At 32.8% G+C, this 18,855-nt stretch overlaps 1 protein-coding gene across 1 annotated transcript in view; it reads right to left on the bottom strand.

The window, feature by feature from the left end:
• Window positions 1-5,917: 5,917 nt before the first annotated feature.
• The window catches only part of LOC129950119 (kelch-like protein 17), an 83,310-nt gene continuing 70,372 nt past the window's right edge, over window positions 5,918-18,855 (bottom strand). The window contains exons 4-8 of the mRNA XM_056061947.1: window positions 17,203-17,299; window positions 16,838-17,074; window positions 8,904-9,010; window positions 7,825-8,813; window positions 5,918-7,758 (exon numbers count right to left, since the gene is read on the bottom strand). Of these exons, the coding sequence (XP_055917922.1) occupies window positions 7,545-7,758; window positions 7,825-8,813; window positions 8,904-9,010; window positions 16,838-17,074; window positions 17,203-17,299 (1,644 nt within the window). The 3' untranslated portion in view covers window positions 5,918-7,544. The remainder of the gene's footprint in view (window positions 7,759-7,824; window positions 8,814-8,903; window positions 9,011-16,837; window positions 17,075-17,202; window positions 17,300-18,855) is intronic.

Consider the following 18,855-nt stretch of genomic DNA (forward strand, 5'->3'; position numbering starts at 1 on the left):
TAGAACCAATCAACATAGGCGACGCAGATAAACAATTCCGCCTACCGGACCTCTAAACTGAAGTCAAACAAAGCTGCTGGAGCTCGCGACATCACTGCCGTATTATTCAAAGCAGCAGGCGATAGCTTATTAGGGAGCATGCACTAACTCATCTGCAAAATATGGTTGGAAGAAAGCATGCCCGATGAGTGAAATCTTAGAATAGTTTGCCCAATGCATAAGAAAGGAGACCCTCTAAATTGCGCCAACTGCAGTCTCCCGAATATTGCGTATAAGTTCTTTTCTGGCGTTTTATTTGAACATCTGAAGCCGTTCGTGAACACCCTGATAGGTCCTTTTCAGTGTGGCTTCAGACCAGCAAAGTCCACCATTGACCAAATATTCACATTACGGCGGATTTTGGAGAAAACCCAGGAACTTCAAATCGATACCCACCATCTCTTTAGAAAAAGAGAAAAACTCTTAGGGTGGTTTTTGGTCTCGTCTGCATAGATGGAGAATAGAGGAGAAGATACAACGACGAATTGTACGGGCTGTACAGCGACACTGTCCTGGTTAACTGAATTAAAGTCCATCGACTTTGATTGCTGGTTACGCACACAAGTGGGTGAAGACATCAATCACCTTGGCGTGCGAAACTGGAGACAGCTAGTTAGGAACCGAGCTGGCTGGAGACGCATGAGACAATTCGTCTGTGTAACCTCAATTTTCATGGTCCATGGCCGGACTACTATCTACTTTAATGCTAAATTCACCAAATCTAATGAAGATAAGTTCGCACGTTTCTTTAAAGAATAGAAATTACACAAATTGCATTAATTAAAAATCGAGTAAAATTGTTTTCAGGGTTCCACCATTTGATCGATTTCATAACACTTTTCAAAATCTTTTCAAGGGAAATTTAATCCGTTGACATACAGGGCCGGATTGAGGGGAGGGCCTCCACAATTGGGGGCCCCCACAATAGAGACTTCGGAAGATTTTTGTTTCAAATTCCAGATGTTTACTAGATCTTTTCCCTTGAAATAAATTTCTTTTTGCTGGGAAAGGCAGCTGCTAGCTCTTGTCCATCGGCTGTTAAATTCTTTGATTTTGTGCAGAATTTGTACACGTTTTTCACAGCCAATACAAAATGGCACCGAGTTCTGATTAAGAAACTATCGGAGAAGAAACGCGGCCAGTTTTTATTCTTGAAAAAGCTCAGCGACACTCGTTGGTCTTGTCGAGCTGAAGCTACGAAAGCCTTAGTCAACGGCTATTCGGAAATCGAAGACGCTCTAACCAATAAAGAGCAAAACGACATCGTGAGGAATGAATGCATCTTCTACCGAACATGAGTGGTCTCGAAAGCGCTTTGTTTGCAACATTGTGAAACGATATCTTGAAGCAATTCAACGCTATAAACAAGATGTTGCAAGACCCGAAAATGATTCTTGAATCGGCAATCTGTGCACTAGAATCATTGAAATCATTCATGGAATCCAAACGAAATGGTTTTGATAAATACGAGAAAGCGGTCAAAAAATATCCCATACTGATAAAAAATACGCACCCGCACCAGAACGAGAAATGTGAGGTTGAATCCGCTCGATTACGATAGCACAAGACTCAAATCTGTCACCCAAGGAAAAATAAAAAGTATCCGCCTTCATCTCAGTGAAAGATTGCATGCCTATGAAGCTATACGTTCGAGAATTGGATTCCTGAATCACATCGAGAAGATGGATGCTGAAGATTTACACGCTGCAGCTGAAGCATTCCTGAAAAATGTATCCGGATGGTTTAGAGCCTAGTTTTGGTAATGAATTGATTCAATTTGTGTCTTTGATCGACTCATACAAAAAGGACTATGGAATAGATCAATCGCCGGAACTATTTTACTACCAAATTCTCAAAAATCTAAATTTCAGAACTATGTACATTCCCAAACCACGCAATTTGGGTTTGATGGAAACAAATTGCACTGGCATTTTCAAAAATGAAATTCTTTTAAAATAGGCATCGAACTACTATGGGACAAAAACCGAATATCGAAGCTTTTTCTCCTGAGCATTGAAAGCGATTTACTCCGAGAACTGGATTTCAACGAAAGCATCAACGGTTTTTCGGCGAAAACAGCTCGAAAGATTCCGTTCGTTAACCCTTAAAATTTAAATTGAGATAATCATTTTTTCCGTTAATGTTTATAGATGTTTGTTCAATACTAAAGGAATCTATGTACTTGCTTTCATTATAAATTATTTATTAAAAAACTCGAGTGAAAAAATGGTTTACTTTATTTTGAAAATAATTTGAGGCGGGAGTGCCTCCAATCCTTTATTGCCGGCCCTGCTGACATACATATTCACATCGGTTAACAAATAAATCTGATGATTGCCATATTTTTTTTTTTTAAATTCTTATGTTTTTATTTGTTCTGTGCTTTTTAATAAAGTAGGTAAACATAAAATTTTAGTGGTTTTTATTTGCGTAGTGTTGATATACAAATCACCTAACTATAGGTTTGGAGTTTTTTCCGATAATATAGTTTGTGTTGAAAAACTCTTTAAAAGAACATTATATTAATCGAAATTTTATTGAAAACACATTTTGCGTGCTTAAAATTAATTTTAAATGCTTTATCCGTTCCCTCAACTAAAAAGTATTAGAGGGAAATTCTCACGAACCAAGAGCATTACATTTGAAAATACTACGGTTTTCAAACAATTTATTCTGGTCGAAAAACCACACCAACTTACTCTGGTCGAATTCAAATCATTCGAAAATGGCACATATCGAAATGTAGACCAGGGAAGTTCACTTCGTTTCGAGTTCAAAAAAAATAATTCGATATCGATGAAAGTGAGTTTCAGAATTACAGTTCATATCGAATCGATTTCAGTTTCATTTCAAGTGAAATGTAGAACCTAGCTGCATTTCCTAATTTAACTTTTTTATTTTATTATCATTTTCATAGAGAACATCCAATACAGAGTGGCTAACAGGTTCCGTCTTTGTAAACTCAGGAGTTCCTCAAGGGATCCACTTTGGTCCTTTTTTACTTATTTTAACAATTAACAACGTTATTTATGTCGTAGTAGTGCGTTGGACTTTGTCGATCCCTGCTTGTGCCACCTTAAGTTTTATTCACTGGTACTGCCTCTTGCGAGGAATTGACAAATTCTCCAAGAGTAATTCTTGTCATGAAAAAGTGCTTTCTCAAATTAGCCATTAGGATTCGGCATATAAACTGTAGGTCCCCTCCATCCCTGCAATTACTCGCACACAGGAATGGTTGAGAGTTGTAAGTTACTAGGCCCTGGTTCTCTACGGACTGTTGCGCCACCTAATTTATTTATTTATTTTATTTAATGTCGTTGATGATTTAACTTTCTCTTATTGTTATTTCAAAAAAATTATTTTCCAAAAATTTGAATTAAACCTTACCACAGGAAAAGGGACATTTTGTTTTTGCACTTAGGTTCAATCGTCATAGGAGAGTGGTCTCATAACTAAAATTTTTTGAGTCGGCTTTGACTTCTGTTCAGATTTCAATATTGATCATAATAAAGTCCTGAGGTGAGATAGAATTCTTTCGTGGGTTTTAAAGGACTGAAAATGTGCCCACAACTAGACGTGAACTTCATACAACGGTCTCTACCTTAGAATACATCAATGGGCAACGACTAAGGCTTGCATTTACTTTTTGTAAAGTTTATTCAAGGCGCTTTATATCTCTAAAATGTGAGTTATTTTGTCTTGTAGAGTTAACTGAAGTCCTAGTTTGTGAAGGCCCTCAAACGATCATTTAATTTGACATCAAACATTTGTTAAGCATTGGGCAGGTGCAGGCATCTTAAGGGGCTTCATTTGCAGTCAACTTCATTCTTTGAACGTAAATTTTGACCAAGGCAACTAGTGGCATGAATTTCAATTTCAGAACATTACTTCACAAACCTCTACTTTAAGTTCATAGTACAAGAACTACCAACACATTATTGTCTACAAAACACTCCTTAGACAAGCTACAAGTCCATTACGATTTGTCTTTTGTATTGTAAAGAAACATTACTTATTTTTTTTTTTAAATTGACAAGGAACCCTTTTACAGAAAACATTAAATGGAATTGTGCAGAAAATAAATAAATTATTGAGTAGTAAAGCTCAGCTTTCACTTGAATGAAAAAACATGATCAGCTGTCTTTTTGACATAAGTTGACTTGACTTGATAGTTAGGGAGATTTTCTTAACGAACTTTCCAATAAAGTTGCCTTGATTTGAAGTCATTTTTTTGGCAGCTGGCCAATCAGAACTAGAAACTTGCCTTACTTTCAAGTCTCTTATGTCGCCTGGACCTGCCCATTTATTTTTCCCTCTCTACAACAAAAGCTGGTTCTGTCAAAGGAGATTTTTGAAACCATTTGGTCGATTGAGTTCCAACTTAGAAATTAAGATTTTATGCAGATCCTCAAGGCGTTTTTTCAAAGCGTCTAGTTACCGTTTTTCTTACACTGTTTTTTCCTAAATTTAATATTGTGTTTTTATCAAAAGGTGTAGAAAATTGAATGATTGGAGAATCAAGTGAACTGCACGTCGATGGTGTGTACAATGTTATTCACTGTTGATGGTGGGTTACGCTAAGTGTAAGACATAAGTTATGGAACATTTTTTTAATTTAATTTAGTACACCATCAAAAACAACTTTTCGGTTTTCCTGAATCTCCAGTGTTTTATTAATATCTAATTCATTTTGAAATGCAGTAAAATTATTACCTTAATTATTTATATTTACCTAAAGTGCAGGTGGAGAGTCCAGTTTTGAAATGTTCTGTTAATGTCGGTTCAGATAACATTTGCAGTCAAATACATTGTTTGATCGCAAATGTTGACAAGGCTATTAAATAGTTTGTGAAATGCAATACAATTATGATTAGCTGTCACTTTGACATAGGTGGAATTGGGTATGTTCAGGCGACATAAGGGACATAAAAGTAAGGCAAGTATTTTGTATCTGATTGGCCAGCTGCCAAAAATTGTTTTTCAATTAATTCAACTTTATTGGAAAGTTAACTGGAAAGTTAGTCAAGTCAATTTTTTGGCAGGTGACCAATTAGATTCTCGAAACTTGCCTTACTTTCAACTCTCTTGAGCCGTCTGACCTATTATTAATTCGTGATTAAGTTTCTGGTGGTTTTGTTGAAATTGATGTATTAATTTCAGTATAAAGTACTCTACGAACTTTGCGAACAGATACATTTTTATTCAAAGTAATTTTCCACATTCGTCATGAATTGTCAAACCTTTTCGAACCGCAATGTCAAATCAGTTTGACATTCTCAGCTGTCAAACCTTAGACAATAACTATTGTAGTCCATTATGCAGTAAAAAAAGCATACTTTTATTTTTCCTAAGGGTTCTGATTTCTGAATCCATCTGTAGATGATTTTTGTGTGGCTTACTTTTTTCTGAATATTTGTATAGTGGCTAAAAAATGAAAATAAATTAGAACTTCCAACAAATTTTAATTTCATCTCATTTATTTCACTCAATTGTATACATACTTTATTTAAAGAAATCCTTTTCAATGAAACACATTTTTTTCAAAATTCTTTACAATGTACTTAAGTTACTTAAGTAAAGAACTTATGTAAATATAAAAAGACTCACCAAAACTTATTTTTTTTTAATACAAAAAGACACTTAAACAAAATTCATTTAGATAAATAAAATTATATATAATATAATACCTACATTTTATTTAATATATTTATGTGTTTACTATAATTTTTAATTTTATTTGAATTTCAAAGAATGTGAATTAAAATAGAAATATATAATTAATTCAATTTTAATATTTTATCTGAATTCACTTATAATAATAATAATTTTTCGAAACATTTTTCTTTTGAAATAAAACAAAAACCGTTTATGTATTGTTTCTTATTATATTTTGGTTTGTTTAAATTTATATTTTATAATGCATATTTGTTGTATTTTTATATTTATATTTCTTTATCCATAATATTTAAATTTTACCATTTTTTGTAAATTCAAAAAATATGTAGATAGTGTTTTTATTTGTTGGAAAATTGTATGAAAAAAACAAAGTGACTATCATATTTTTATATTTATAGCAAATTGTCTTTTATGTAAGTTTTTTAAAATAATTTATAAACTACTTTATTTTTCATCCACTGATATTTTATGATTAAAATGCTTCATTTTTGGCAGTGATAGTATTTATATTTTTTTTTGGGTTGTTCTTGTAGCAATTAATTTAGGATTTTTTAGTGCGATCAAACGAAAAATGAAAAATTCGAGCACATGATATTTTTTTGTCTCGAGAAGATGCCATAATATTTTTAATGATTTTAAAATTCGATGATATTTGTATGTTATCTGCTATAATGTTATGTCTCCTTTTATGGTTAAGTTTTTGTAATGTTAATACGTGATTGATAATACTTTTAAATTTGTCTTAGTTTTTATTTTCTTCCTTATAAAAGTCAAAATCTTATAAAACTCGAAAACACTTTCCCCATGGGATACATCACTATATTCTACTTTAAAATGTGTTTCATTTTGTTCAACATTTTTGAGTTCCTTAGAAATAGTTTCGTCAAGTCCCCCAGCAGCGATAGAAAACAACGAAACATTTTGACAGATGTCAGCTTAAATGTTGCATCAAATATTATGAGGAAAAAGTAATTTAACTTTTGTTTAACCTTTTTTGAAAATAATGAAACGTAAGTTGATATTACTATAAAACTGAACATATACAAATTTTGACAAGTCAAGCAGTGCTGTCAAGTAGACGTAACGAATAGTAAGACTAGTACGTGTCAAAATATCCACTTACATATGTTTTTAACTTTGGAATGTGATTAAGATTTATGAGCTAGGAATATGATTTCAATTGATTTTTAATTCGGAACATTTTATCGTTTTTTAACTCATTTCAAGTTTTTTTTTTTTTAATTTTCAACACAACTGTCAGAATAGGTACAAACATCAAATTTGATAAGATTGGTCGTTTTTCTGAATCTTTCATCAGAATTATAGTTCTTCATCTAAAAAGAAGGAAAATTCTCTTATATTTCATTTCAAAATTGAAAACTTCGCCCAATCTAACGAGAATAAGACAGCAAAAGAGAACTTAACGAATATCTGTCAATTAAATTAAATGACAAGACATTCTCCAAAGTGTTGACTTTAACGTTTACTAGAAAACATTATCAGGAAAATATGAATTTGACAGGTGACATTTAAATTTTGACACTTGACACGAATTGTAGTTAGACAGGTCAAAGTCACAAGTAAAACACATACAATACCTATGTTGCAACTGTGTTTGTCATTTTTAAGATTTTTGTAATCTAGAATTAAGCTGTCGAAGGTTTACCAGCCGAAGGACCAGAGGGCGCTGAGGTGCTCAAGTTAAAACTACCATTATTGCTACCGTTATTCGTATTACTATTGTTACTACTACCACTGGTCGAAGATGCGTTATTGACTGCAGCAACTGCAGCAGCAGCAGCAAATGTTTCAGCAATCGATGACAGGGGTCATAAGTTAGTTGTTTGCACAAGACCACGCTCCAAATGGAAGCAATCTAGAACAGCTGCTCCAACAGAACTACGACGCGTTACCATTGAATTGACAATTGTCCATTTATTCAGTCGAATATCGTATTTCTCGACAGAGTTTAGCGATGAAGAGCCATCGTTTCCTCCTAAGGCATAAAGGCAGCCATCAACATCAACAACTTCGTGGGTGGATCTTGAGAAAGAAAAAAAGACAGAATGAATATGAAATCTCGAAGACATTTGGTGCCATTCTACTTACCTTCTAGAATGCATTGCTCCTATCGGTTCCCATGCGTTTCTCCTCAAATTCAATCGTTCACCACTGGACATGCACATGGTTCCATCGTTGCCACCGACGCAATACAAATGCCCATCGAATGCCGCCACTCCACAGCTACTCCTGCGAGAGGTCATATTTGGCACTGGCGTCCATCGGCCGATCCTCGGGTCAAATCGCTCCACGCTCGATTGGTAATTGGTAGAGTCAAAACCTCCCAGGGAATATATGCAATTGTCCAACACTGCCAGACGGCAATATCTCCTGCGTGTGCTCATGGCCGGACAAGAGCTCCAAACTCCCGTCAGAGGATCATAACGCTCAACGCTGCTCAGACACGAGGCTCCATCATAACCACCGCAGGCGTAGATTAGTCCGTCGAAGGCGCAGATGCCCAAGCAAGACCGTTTCGTGCCCATGGGTGTTATATTGCTCCACTTATTTATGAGGGGATTGTAGAATTCAGCCGTTGAAAGATCCGTCACCCCATCATAGCCTCCCACCACGTAGAGCAGTTTGTGCAGCGCGGTCACTCCAGACCGTGACCTCCTCCACAACATCGGAGATATCGGGGTCCAGGCATTCAACCGCGGGTTGTAAACCTCACACTCGTTGTGAATGGCAAACAGGCTGCCACCACCGACCGCAAAAACGTACGGTTTCATGCCATCCGGACGTCTCTCGTTCGTCCTCTGGCTGCTCATTAAACTCCTCTGCTCCGGCAACAGGTGATACTTCATGGCCTCGAGCAGCAGCTCCTTGCATTGGGAATCTTCACGAATCAACGTCTCCGATTCCACACAAGTCATAAGAAAGTCTCGGCCAACTAATGGCAATCGAACATGACTCATAAGTTCGGCTATGTGTTTCTGCCTCTCTGGCAAATCGTGCTTCACCCAATTGAGGACGGCCAGAAAGACCTTCTCCTCGGAGCAGATATTCAATTGATTGTTTGATATCAAATCCCTGACCTAAAAATATAACAATAAGAATAAGAATGAGCCACATAAAGTCTCCAAGAGTGGGTCAAGTATATGAATGTGAATGCGAGCAAAGTTTACCTCATCGAAGGGTAGCAAAAGGAATTCTTCGGTTCCGACAACCTGTTGGAAGTTCTGCAAGGCAAATTTATGCGAACGTGTGTGGAGCTCCTTGCACGAATGTGCATCTAGAAAAAAGGAAAAAGAGGGTTAGTCAGGCTCATAACCTCGATACCATTCTTAAACTTGACTAATAAATAAGTGGGTTTAGCATGATTCTATCCGTTCCTTTCGACGCACGATAAGGCGAGGGAAAAAGTTGAATAGTAAAAATGTGGGTTGGGCTTGTTTATTTGTTCCTGAGATTTCTTTTCAAGAGTCTCCATTTTTTAAATCAGAACCAAGGTAGGGTTTAAATGTATACCTATGCAAAGAGCTTTGTATTGTTTGAGTAAAAAAATGCATTACTTTTATTTCTGTTGAGCTCTAATCCGCTCCTGATGACATGAGTTGGAGTACTTCAGATTTACTATTATGAAAAATATTGTAAGAAATGTTAAAAGCATCACATGTGCTTCCATTATATAAGAGAGTAGGTAAATAAAGCGATATGTGGGTATAACCTATAGAAGGAAGAAGGAATTTGAAAGGTTTTTGATTTGTTTGTAGAAGGTCTTTAAATTGATTACTCTGATGTCTTAGGAAAAATTCATTTATATTGGTATATACACGATACAAAGACGAAGAGGTGAAAGGGTGGGTACAAAGGATTTTCTTCATTTATCATAGTTTGTAGGTGCCAGAAGACCGAATGCTCAAAGGGTTTAGATAGTTAAAATCAAGATGATATCATCAAAAGAAGATCAAAAGCATCGATATAGACTTTTAATTAATTTTCGATTTTTCAGAAAGTTTTGTTTGTGGGTAAAAAGGAAAATAATCACTTTAGTCCTAGATGTTAAAGTATAAGTTATATAAGCGGTTAAGCCTTACAACAAATAAATCGGACGTATCAGATACTCCATAAGATTTGTACTATACGAATGGCAGTCCTAATAAAATATTGACACAGAGTTCAAGACTGCATATGCTATTTACATGACCTATAACCTTTGGAACCGTTTTTTGTTTACTAAGAATAAAGTTATATAATGCTTTTTTGCCAATAGTTCCCGTCATAAGGCCGAAGTTATAGCTTATTGGTCCAGCAACTATAGTCTATCAACTATAACTTTGGGTTTTTTTTTCAAATAAGAACTTGAAGAGAGGCAAGCTATTTTATTCCATTTACAATTTTAACCTATCAAAACTTCACATACACTGATTTTCTATTTGTAATGCTTTCCAAAATCATCAAAATTAGTAACATTTTTGGGGTTTTCTATGACTAAAATAAATCAATTTTTTTCGATCTAGATCCGGCAAAATAAATTGATTTATTTTTGATTTAAGATCAAATCTGCAGACCTGGATTTGTCGGTAGATTTACTTCTCTTTCAGCCAATACTAATACAATTTTTTTAAAAATATTAAGCTGGACTTGACAGCTTTTTCGCACTCGGTGATACATACACGAAGTTTCACTAATACACTGACAAAAAAAAACATTTTAATCATGTTCCATGCGCGACGAAAAAAATTAAATTTTGAGGGAAATCTGAATTTATCCATTGAAAACTCTATAAGTATTGGAAACCCTACAAAAATTGAACAATTTTGTGTTTATGTAATCAAAATTGATGATATTTTTGACGTTTGTAACCCAATTTTTAATAATTTTAATTTAACTTACAATTATGTTCGGTCAAATCAATTTCCACATTTATTTATTTTTATTTGTTTAATTGACAAAAGCAAATACAGAAATCTATTAAGATTTCGCCACAAATGAGTAAAAGTGTTCTGTGACAGTTTTCAGCTGTCAAATTGTCATATTAGTAGAAAATTTTAAATTTATGCTCTTATGATTATTTTGAATGTCAATTGATTTTATTACTATAGTTACTGCCCAATTTTCAAGATATTTTGAAGAAAGTTTCATTTTCGATGTAAATTTCAACAAATAAATTGATTTTTTTAGTGGACAATAGAACACCATTTAAAAAAGTTTTTTCAATTTTTTTTTTATGTTTGGAAGAGAATTTAAGACAATTTTCGCAACATCCAAACTGACAGATCAAAATATTTCAATTTTTGCAGAAGTCAAACTGACAGATGAAAATGGCTTTGGTTTTGGAATAAGGATGAGTAAATATATCGAAAAATGTATATTTGCAATTTAGTATTTTGCCACATTGATTGAATAGAAATCAATGTTAATAACGTTGTCAAAAAATGATTATTCTAAATAAATAATGTTTTTATAGGAAATTTTTGTTATAGCTTTACCAAGGCTTAAGGTTACAGGTTCTATTGGATCAGGCCAATGTTTCATTGCTTTTTTTGAGTAGTTCTGGTCTTATGGTGTCAAAGCAATCTTGAACATTGTCTGTCAAATCTTTAAGAGTTTCAGGATTGTCGGCTAAAATACTGCCTTAAAAACATCCAAAAAATGTAACCTAGGGACTTTAAATCTTATGAACGAGGGGGATAGTTAAGGGAACACTTCTAGAAATAAAGTTATCACTAAAAGGCAATTTTTACCGACTTGTTAAAACAAAATTTCACACTTGTTCAGCGGATTTATTTTAATACAAATAGCATGGCTGTCAAGTAGGAACGGCAGACAGCTTCTTTCTCATTTTGAAAAAATAAGGACCTATACTGTGTTGCTCTTTAGAAATTAATGTTGCTTGTTGACGAAGCCATTTAACCATTTCATCACTATAAGCAATGCTTCAAATAAACTTATCGAACAGTAAAACGAATTGCCTTACCTTAACGAACAGAAATGTCAACATAGTTTGACATACTCAGCTGTCAAACCATAAACAACAACCATCAAAAAGTAGCAGAGAACTAATTGGACAGTTTATAAACAAAATGGCTGCGTTCAATCTCAGACAGATCCGGATACCTTTTTGTTAGTGTTTTACGTGTAAAATAACATCTGATCAAAAACTGCTGAGATGTCAAAAAGGAATCCGAAGGTATCCAAGAATTTCTGGAGTATATAGGTATCCGACAGAACAGCTGATTCGACACCTGGTTAAATTTCATGAAACTCGAACATTGATTTCAGCCTTTTGTATTTGTTGGTAAACAAAAAATACAAAATGTTGATTAAAGTTGTATTTGAGGATGTTCTGTACATAATAGACGATGAAGAAGCTATTTGCCTCCGAATTTTATAATGTAATTATGATTTTTTTTTGTATTGAAGTGAGTGTTTTTTCGGTTATATTAATCAATAGGGTTTTGTAAAGGTTGTTTTATTTGGATATGGAAACTGTCAATTGCACCCACAACTCCTGGAATATAGCCTCCAGATTTTTCTCAGAATGCCTATTTTGGAAAAGAATATCTTCAGACTTAATAATTTGATTAAGTGATATTGATGATGGGATTTTGCTTCAGAAATATTGTTGTAATGTTGAACAGTTGGCCATTTAATATACTCTCCAAACAATGAACAAACCACTTGGAGAATTTCGCTGAATTCAAAATGAGCAGAACTCTTTGCTAAATTGAATCTGTATCCAGCTGATAAGAAACTTTCTTGATTACTCAAGATCCAAACAAAAAAACAACAGTTTTTTCTTCAAGTTAAAAGTTCTTTTATTTTGTTACGATTTGTGCAAGAGATCCTAATTATTTGAAATCGTTAATATGCAATTCATTATTGATATCAAGACTAGTTTGCTCACATTTTATTGGCTATTCTAGTTGATGGTGCCCCTCGAATGGTTTTTAAAGAAGCGTTGGATAACCAAACGGATATATCATGCAACAAAAGTTCTTGCGACGGTCCCACCATTAAGCTAAAACTTTATCTACTGTGAACAAACCAACTCAAAATCTTACGGCAAAGCAACTTCTGCTCATTCGGAAATGAGATCGAAATTCTTCCAAACTATATCTAGGTATTGTCACTTCATAATAGCCCTCGTTTCTGTTAGGATAGTATTTTGTTAAACGTAAACGGAGATTTCGCAAGTAAATTATTGATCGTATAGAATTCAAATTGCGCTAAGAGGAAATTTAACATAGATTACAGATTAAGGTTATCTCATATTTATTAAATTGTTACGCACCTATCAAAAAAAAAAGAAGCATAAACGTCAAATGTCAGATGGTGAAAGAAGAATTCAAATAATATTTCTTCTTTCTTTCTTTCAATTTTAATAACGAGAGATTGCCCTCCAATCAAAGATAACTCCAATGTATGGCTTATTAAATAATTTAAAATTAAAAACGAATAATGACATCGACTGTGCAGGTGCTTGAACACAGCTATTATTTTGCCACCAATTTGACATCAGTGATTAATAAAACCTAAAAAAACAACAAATAATCCCTACTAAAGAACTTAAAGCAAAAGGTTTACATTTTATCAAACTGAGCTCTAAATTTTAACTAAATAAAGGTATTTAAAGTAATCCTTAGCTAAATTAACATATTTCTTTAATTTTTAAAAGCTTTACAGTTCACGCTACTTTCCTCAAAAGCCAAGGAAAACCCATAATTCTCATTATAAAATCTAAAGCATACCTAATTCTAGTTCTTACAAAGCTCATGCCACTCCACTAGTGGCATACTTTTCTATGGTAACGTACCCTTCCTCCATATAAACACCCTTTCCAAAGTAATGTACTAAAGGTAATTTACTAAATGTGCTTGTCAATCCGTATATAAGTAAATTTGTACTTAGCACTAATAGGATCAAATTCAGGAAAACAAAACCGAAAAATAACAAAACCAGAAAAAATAGGGTACACAACATATTAACCTACAAAACTTTATTTCATACACAAAAACCTAAATACGTTCTTAAAAAAACGACGATACAAAATACAAAAAGCAAAAAACAAGAACAACCTATTTGGCACAAAGAAATCGCTTTGGAAGGAAAGTTAAAGTCTTTTGCCAGCAATGCAGAGAGGCAGAGGTAGACAAATCCCATAAGACCCGACTCTAATAAATAATTGTCCCCATATTTGGCCCTAAAAATAAACAGAACTGAAACTGAAAGAAACTTATATTCCCATAGCCATGTACATATTTTTGGAATGTTTTGTTCTTTAGAATGAATGAATTCAGATCGTCGAACCCATCATCAGCAACCCAAACAGTTCCAAATCATCAAACCTACCCGAAACCCCCCATTAATACACAAAGTAGAAGACCAAGCCAAAATTCATATAAATCATTGTTCTTTTCTTCCCTTGTATGAAATCTCCAGGATATGTGGTAGACTTACTGTACTCCTGGCAGGACATTGTTCATCGCACTTCACTACGACAAAATGGGGTGAATGGGGTTCATAATAGTTTTGGAGATCATAAAAAAGTCGCCTCTTTCTGACGACTTGTAGACATAACCATCATCGTGCCAGTTGAAAAGATATGAATACAAGAAGGAAAAGTGGCGAAGCCACTTCAACTAACTGGGCTAACATAAAAACGCAACAACAAACTTATTCATAAATAGAAAAATATAAAGATGATGAATGAATTCTTCTACCCCAATAAATTGTGCAAGGCATCCATCATCCGCATCATCATCCCCTACTCTATAGCCCGACAAGTCGTACTATAAGGCACTTTTCCCTCTATTGGGGTTGTACCACAATAATGCATTCACATTGCACACTACAGTGGTACAAAGGGAAGCTAAAAACAAAAAGTATAGAAATATATATAAATCTATATATATATATAGTTTTTTTTTTGTTGTGGACGAGTATAGCCAAGAGTGAAACACTATTTTGTGGGCATGGTTGGGCACTGCGGTTTAATTCAATTGCTTGCTTGAACTTAATACAATACGTTACGCATCAAACAGGGTGTTTTATTTTAAGATTAGAAATCTCGAAATATATTTGATTCTACTCGACTCGAATCACGATCAAATAGAAATAGTAAGGGCCCTAATTGACTTCCTTGAGGTATACCATACTTTTCAAAGGGTGGCGCCTTCCACTTTTTCACTCTTCCCTCACTTTCACTCTTTCAATATTAGCTCAGAACTCTTCTAAAGATACTGATTAATTGGCTTTGACATTTAGACGAACAATAGAAAGCACTCTCTCGATACAAGACTTTCATCGAAATGAGGCTTTTTCTTACCCTCTTTGCTGTTTGTGGCACCAAATTGCTAAAATCACATAAATAACTGACGTCTAGTCTCTATAATTGACCAAAGAGTTAACGTTGCACATTTTTCTGAAGTGAATGCATTGACCGTATTAAGACAATCAATTACATTAACAAAATCAGAATCGGTGCAATGACTCCCATCGTTACTCCAAGGAGTTATTTTTTGGATTAGCGCGATTTTTGGAGCAGATAAGATTTTTCACCTTTAAGTTTAAGTTTAAGTTTAAGTTTAAGTTTAAGTTTAAGTTTAAGTTTAAGTTAAAGTTTAAGTTTAAGTTTAAGTTTAAGTTTAAGTTTAAGTTTAAGTTTAAGTTTAAGTTTAAGTTTAAGTTTAAGTTTAAGTTTAAGTTTAAGTTTAAGTTTAAGTTTAAGTTTAAGTTTAAGTTTAAGTTTAAGTTTAAGTTTAAGTTTAAGTTTAAGTTTAAGTTTAAGTTTAAGTTTAAGTTTAAGTTTAAGTTTAAGTTTAAGTTTAAGTTTAAGTTTAAGTTTAAGTTTAAGTTTAAGTTTAAGTTTAAGTTTAAGTTTAAGTTTAAGTTTAAGTTTAAGTTTAAGTTTAAGTTTAAGTTTAAGTTTAAGTTTAAGTTTAAGTTTAAGTTTAAGTTTAAGTTTAAGTTTAAGTTTAAGTTTAAGTTTAAGTTTAAGTTTAAGTTTAAGTTTAAGTTTAAGTTTAAGTTTAAGTTTAAGTTTAAGTTTAAGTTTAAGTTTAAGTTTAAGTTTAAGTTTAAGTTTAAGTTTAAGTTTAAGTTTAAGTTTAAGTTTAAGTTTAAGTTTAAGTTTAAGTTTAAGTTTAAGTTTAAGTTTAAGTTTAAGTTTAAGTTTAAGTTTAAGTTTAAGTTTAAGTTTAAGTTTAAGTTTAAGTTTAAGTTTAAGTTTAAGTTTAAGTTTAAGTTTAAGTTTAAGTTTAAGTTTAAGTTTAAGTTTAAGTTTAAGTTTAAGTTTAAGTTTAAGTTTAAGTTTAAGTTTAAGTTTAAGTTTAAGTTTAAGTTTAAGTTTAAGTTTAAGTTTAAGTTTAAGTTTAAGTTTAAGTTTAAGTTTAAGTTTAAGTTTAAGTTTAAGTTTAAGTTTAAGTTTAAGTTTAAGTTTAAGTTTAAGTTTAAGTTTAAGTTTAAGTTTAAGTTTAAGTTTAAGTTTAAGTTTAAGTTTAAGTTTAAGTTTAAGTTTAAGTTTAAGTTTAAGTTTAAGTTTAAGTTTAAGTTTAAGTTTAAGTTTAAGTTTAAGTTTAAGTTTAAGTTTAAGTTTAAGTTTAAGTTTAAGTTTAAGTTTAAGTTTAAGTTTAAGTTTAAGTTTAAGTTTAAGTTTAAGTTTAAGTTTAAGTTTAAGTTTAAGTTTAAGTTTAAGTTTAAGTTTAAGTTTAAGTTTAAGTTTAAGTTAAGTCAAAATAGTGAAATTTGAACTATCTGTTCTAGGAGACGCGTAGAAACGCCTGGAAAAAATGAAAACTTTTATGATTTGCTGTATAATTAGAAATAATAAACTAGTGCTGCATTGTAATACATAAATGTTGCGTATACGCCAGAGTGTACCTTTTTGTTTCATTTAATATTTACATTCGTTTTTTTTGCTACAAAAAAAGTCTTGACTTAAATTTCTTTATACAACTTTTATCTAATCAACTTAAGTGTGGAATCCAAGAATATTCATTTCGACACCCTGTACAATTTCTCACTGAAGCTTTAACTCTTTTAAAGCCTACTCACTCATTATTTTATAAACTATGTGTTAAAAGGTTTATAGTTGGTGTATATATATAGAACTTACCTGCAAAACTTCGTATGCCCAAACAATTGGAAGGATGAAGCTGACGGAGTAAGAATTTGCAGCATGCCTCGCGGACCGATTGGATTTGTAGGAGGCTCGATGCTGGAAGCAGTACTTGTACATTGTCCTCCGTTATTGTTATCTCACCAGTGTATGTATAGTCAATTAGTTGTCTAAGTGCAGTGACGTCAACGTCATGAAGTGTCACATTACCCTGGTTCCGTTCCAGCATATCATCTAGAGAGAAGGAGTCAAGTCAAGTTGTTTGGAATAAAAGAAAAAAAAAAAGAAAACAAAGTAAAATTAGTCTTACTTCGTTTCATATAAAAATACAAAAATACACATATCCCTAGAGCTATTCTTACCATTGAACATGGCATAAAAATACGGGCTAACTGACGCCAGTACAACTTTATGAGCGTGTATGGTCTCACCACCAACTTCCAGAGTGACATCACAAAGCTGTGGGTAGATGGAGAAAAAAGTAAAGTAAAAGTTAAGTGTACTTATCGGAATTTGTGGCACAAAAAGGGATGAAACTTAGGCATGTGTGAATAGCATTATAGTTTTGTGGATGGATTTTGCACTCATCCGGTATACAATAAAAGGGTAAATTTTTTGAGTTCAACGTCACAAGGAAGCCTTTCAAGTTGGGTTGATATTATTCTATCGCATATTGTATAGATACGTAATATCAAGTTGCAAAGGAATGGATTTGAAGAAACATACCGACCGACACATACAAAAAATATACGAAAAACTTTATCTTGACAGCATTATGGGGTTGAAAGATATACGATGTCACTAGTTTCAGTCAAGCGTAGTTGATTTTGAACCTTTAATAATTTAAAAGTCTTCGAGTATAGAAGTGAGTTTGGATTGAAACAAAGTAGGAAATAGTTGGGTAAATACTCAAAAGCTTCGCTATAAATGTTTAATGACCGAATGGATAAGGTATTGCAGAGAAGAAGAGAAGAGTTGTTAGAAGATTAAAACCAAACGTCCTTTTTTTCAATCTTCTTAGGTCAAATTTTTGAAATGGGAGCAACAACTCATCAGGTTTTTGTTATAAAGTGTTTAGCTAATGACTTTTAATTTGTTATTAGCACAGCTTTGTAAAATATTTGTAGACATTTCGACACGATGTGTAGTAAGATTCAATAAAGATTGTATTATTTTTTAATTAGGATCCATCTTGACTAAAAGTTCTTCAGGGATTTTTCCCATTTCCTAAAATTGTGATTGTAAATAATTTTGAAAGAATTTTTTGGAGTTTATTAATACCTTGAAGTAAGTTTATAGGTATCTTGATACAAATTTCACAAGTCTCAATTCTAGTTAAAAAAAAGAACATTTAAACTGAATAAATATTTCAAAATTTGGTAAAGTGACAAAGAGAAAAATGTGAGTAGGTGTCTGATTTTAATATCTTTTTTACTTTTGAGGCTTAATTAGAATGATTTCTTAAGCTGTGTTCACACTGGCACCGATCTAAGTTGCCAATACATATGCAATTCAGAAGCTGGTTAGCAGCAAAAATAATCTAACTGGACGGGTCTCTATGAGCTTTTTAAGAACCTTAAACGTTAAGTTGATTCTTCTTAGATTTTAGAACAATTCTTTACAGCTTGAAAATTTTTGTTTCAATATCAGACCGCGATCAAGATTAAAAAATAGGGTGGAATGCGACCCACACTGATAACTTCCCATCCCGTCTGTAGATTTGTAGTTGGGTTAAAAAAGTTGTCAGTTGAATTATTCTTAAGAATTATAAAATTACCAACAATATTTTTCATATAAAGAAATAGTTTCGTTTAAAAATCAAGTTTTGTTAAATAGATTTTTAGTCGAAAAGAAATTTTTAATAATTTTAGTAGCGTTTCTTAAATTGTTACAAAATGGATGAATGAAATTAATTTGAGAGACATCGAGAACCGAACATCAATTTTTACCAAATTTACAGACTGTTGGATTTTTATATACAAAAAATACTGAATATCTTTTTCTGTGAAAAAAAA

Source organism: Eupeodes corollae, chromosome 3 (genome assembly GCF_945859685.1).
Source record: "Eupeodes corollae chromosome 3, idEupCoro1.1, whole genome shotgun sequence".
Lineage (NCBI taxonomy): Eukaryota > Metazoa > Arthropoda > Insecta > Diptera > Syrphidae > Eupeodes > Eupeodes corollae.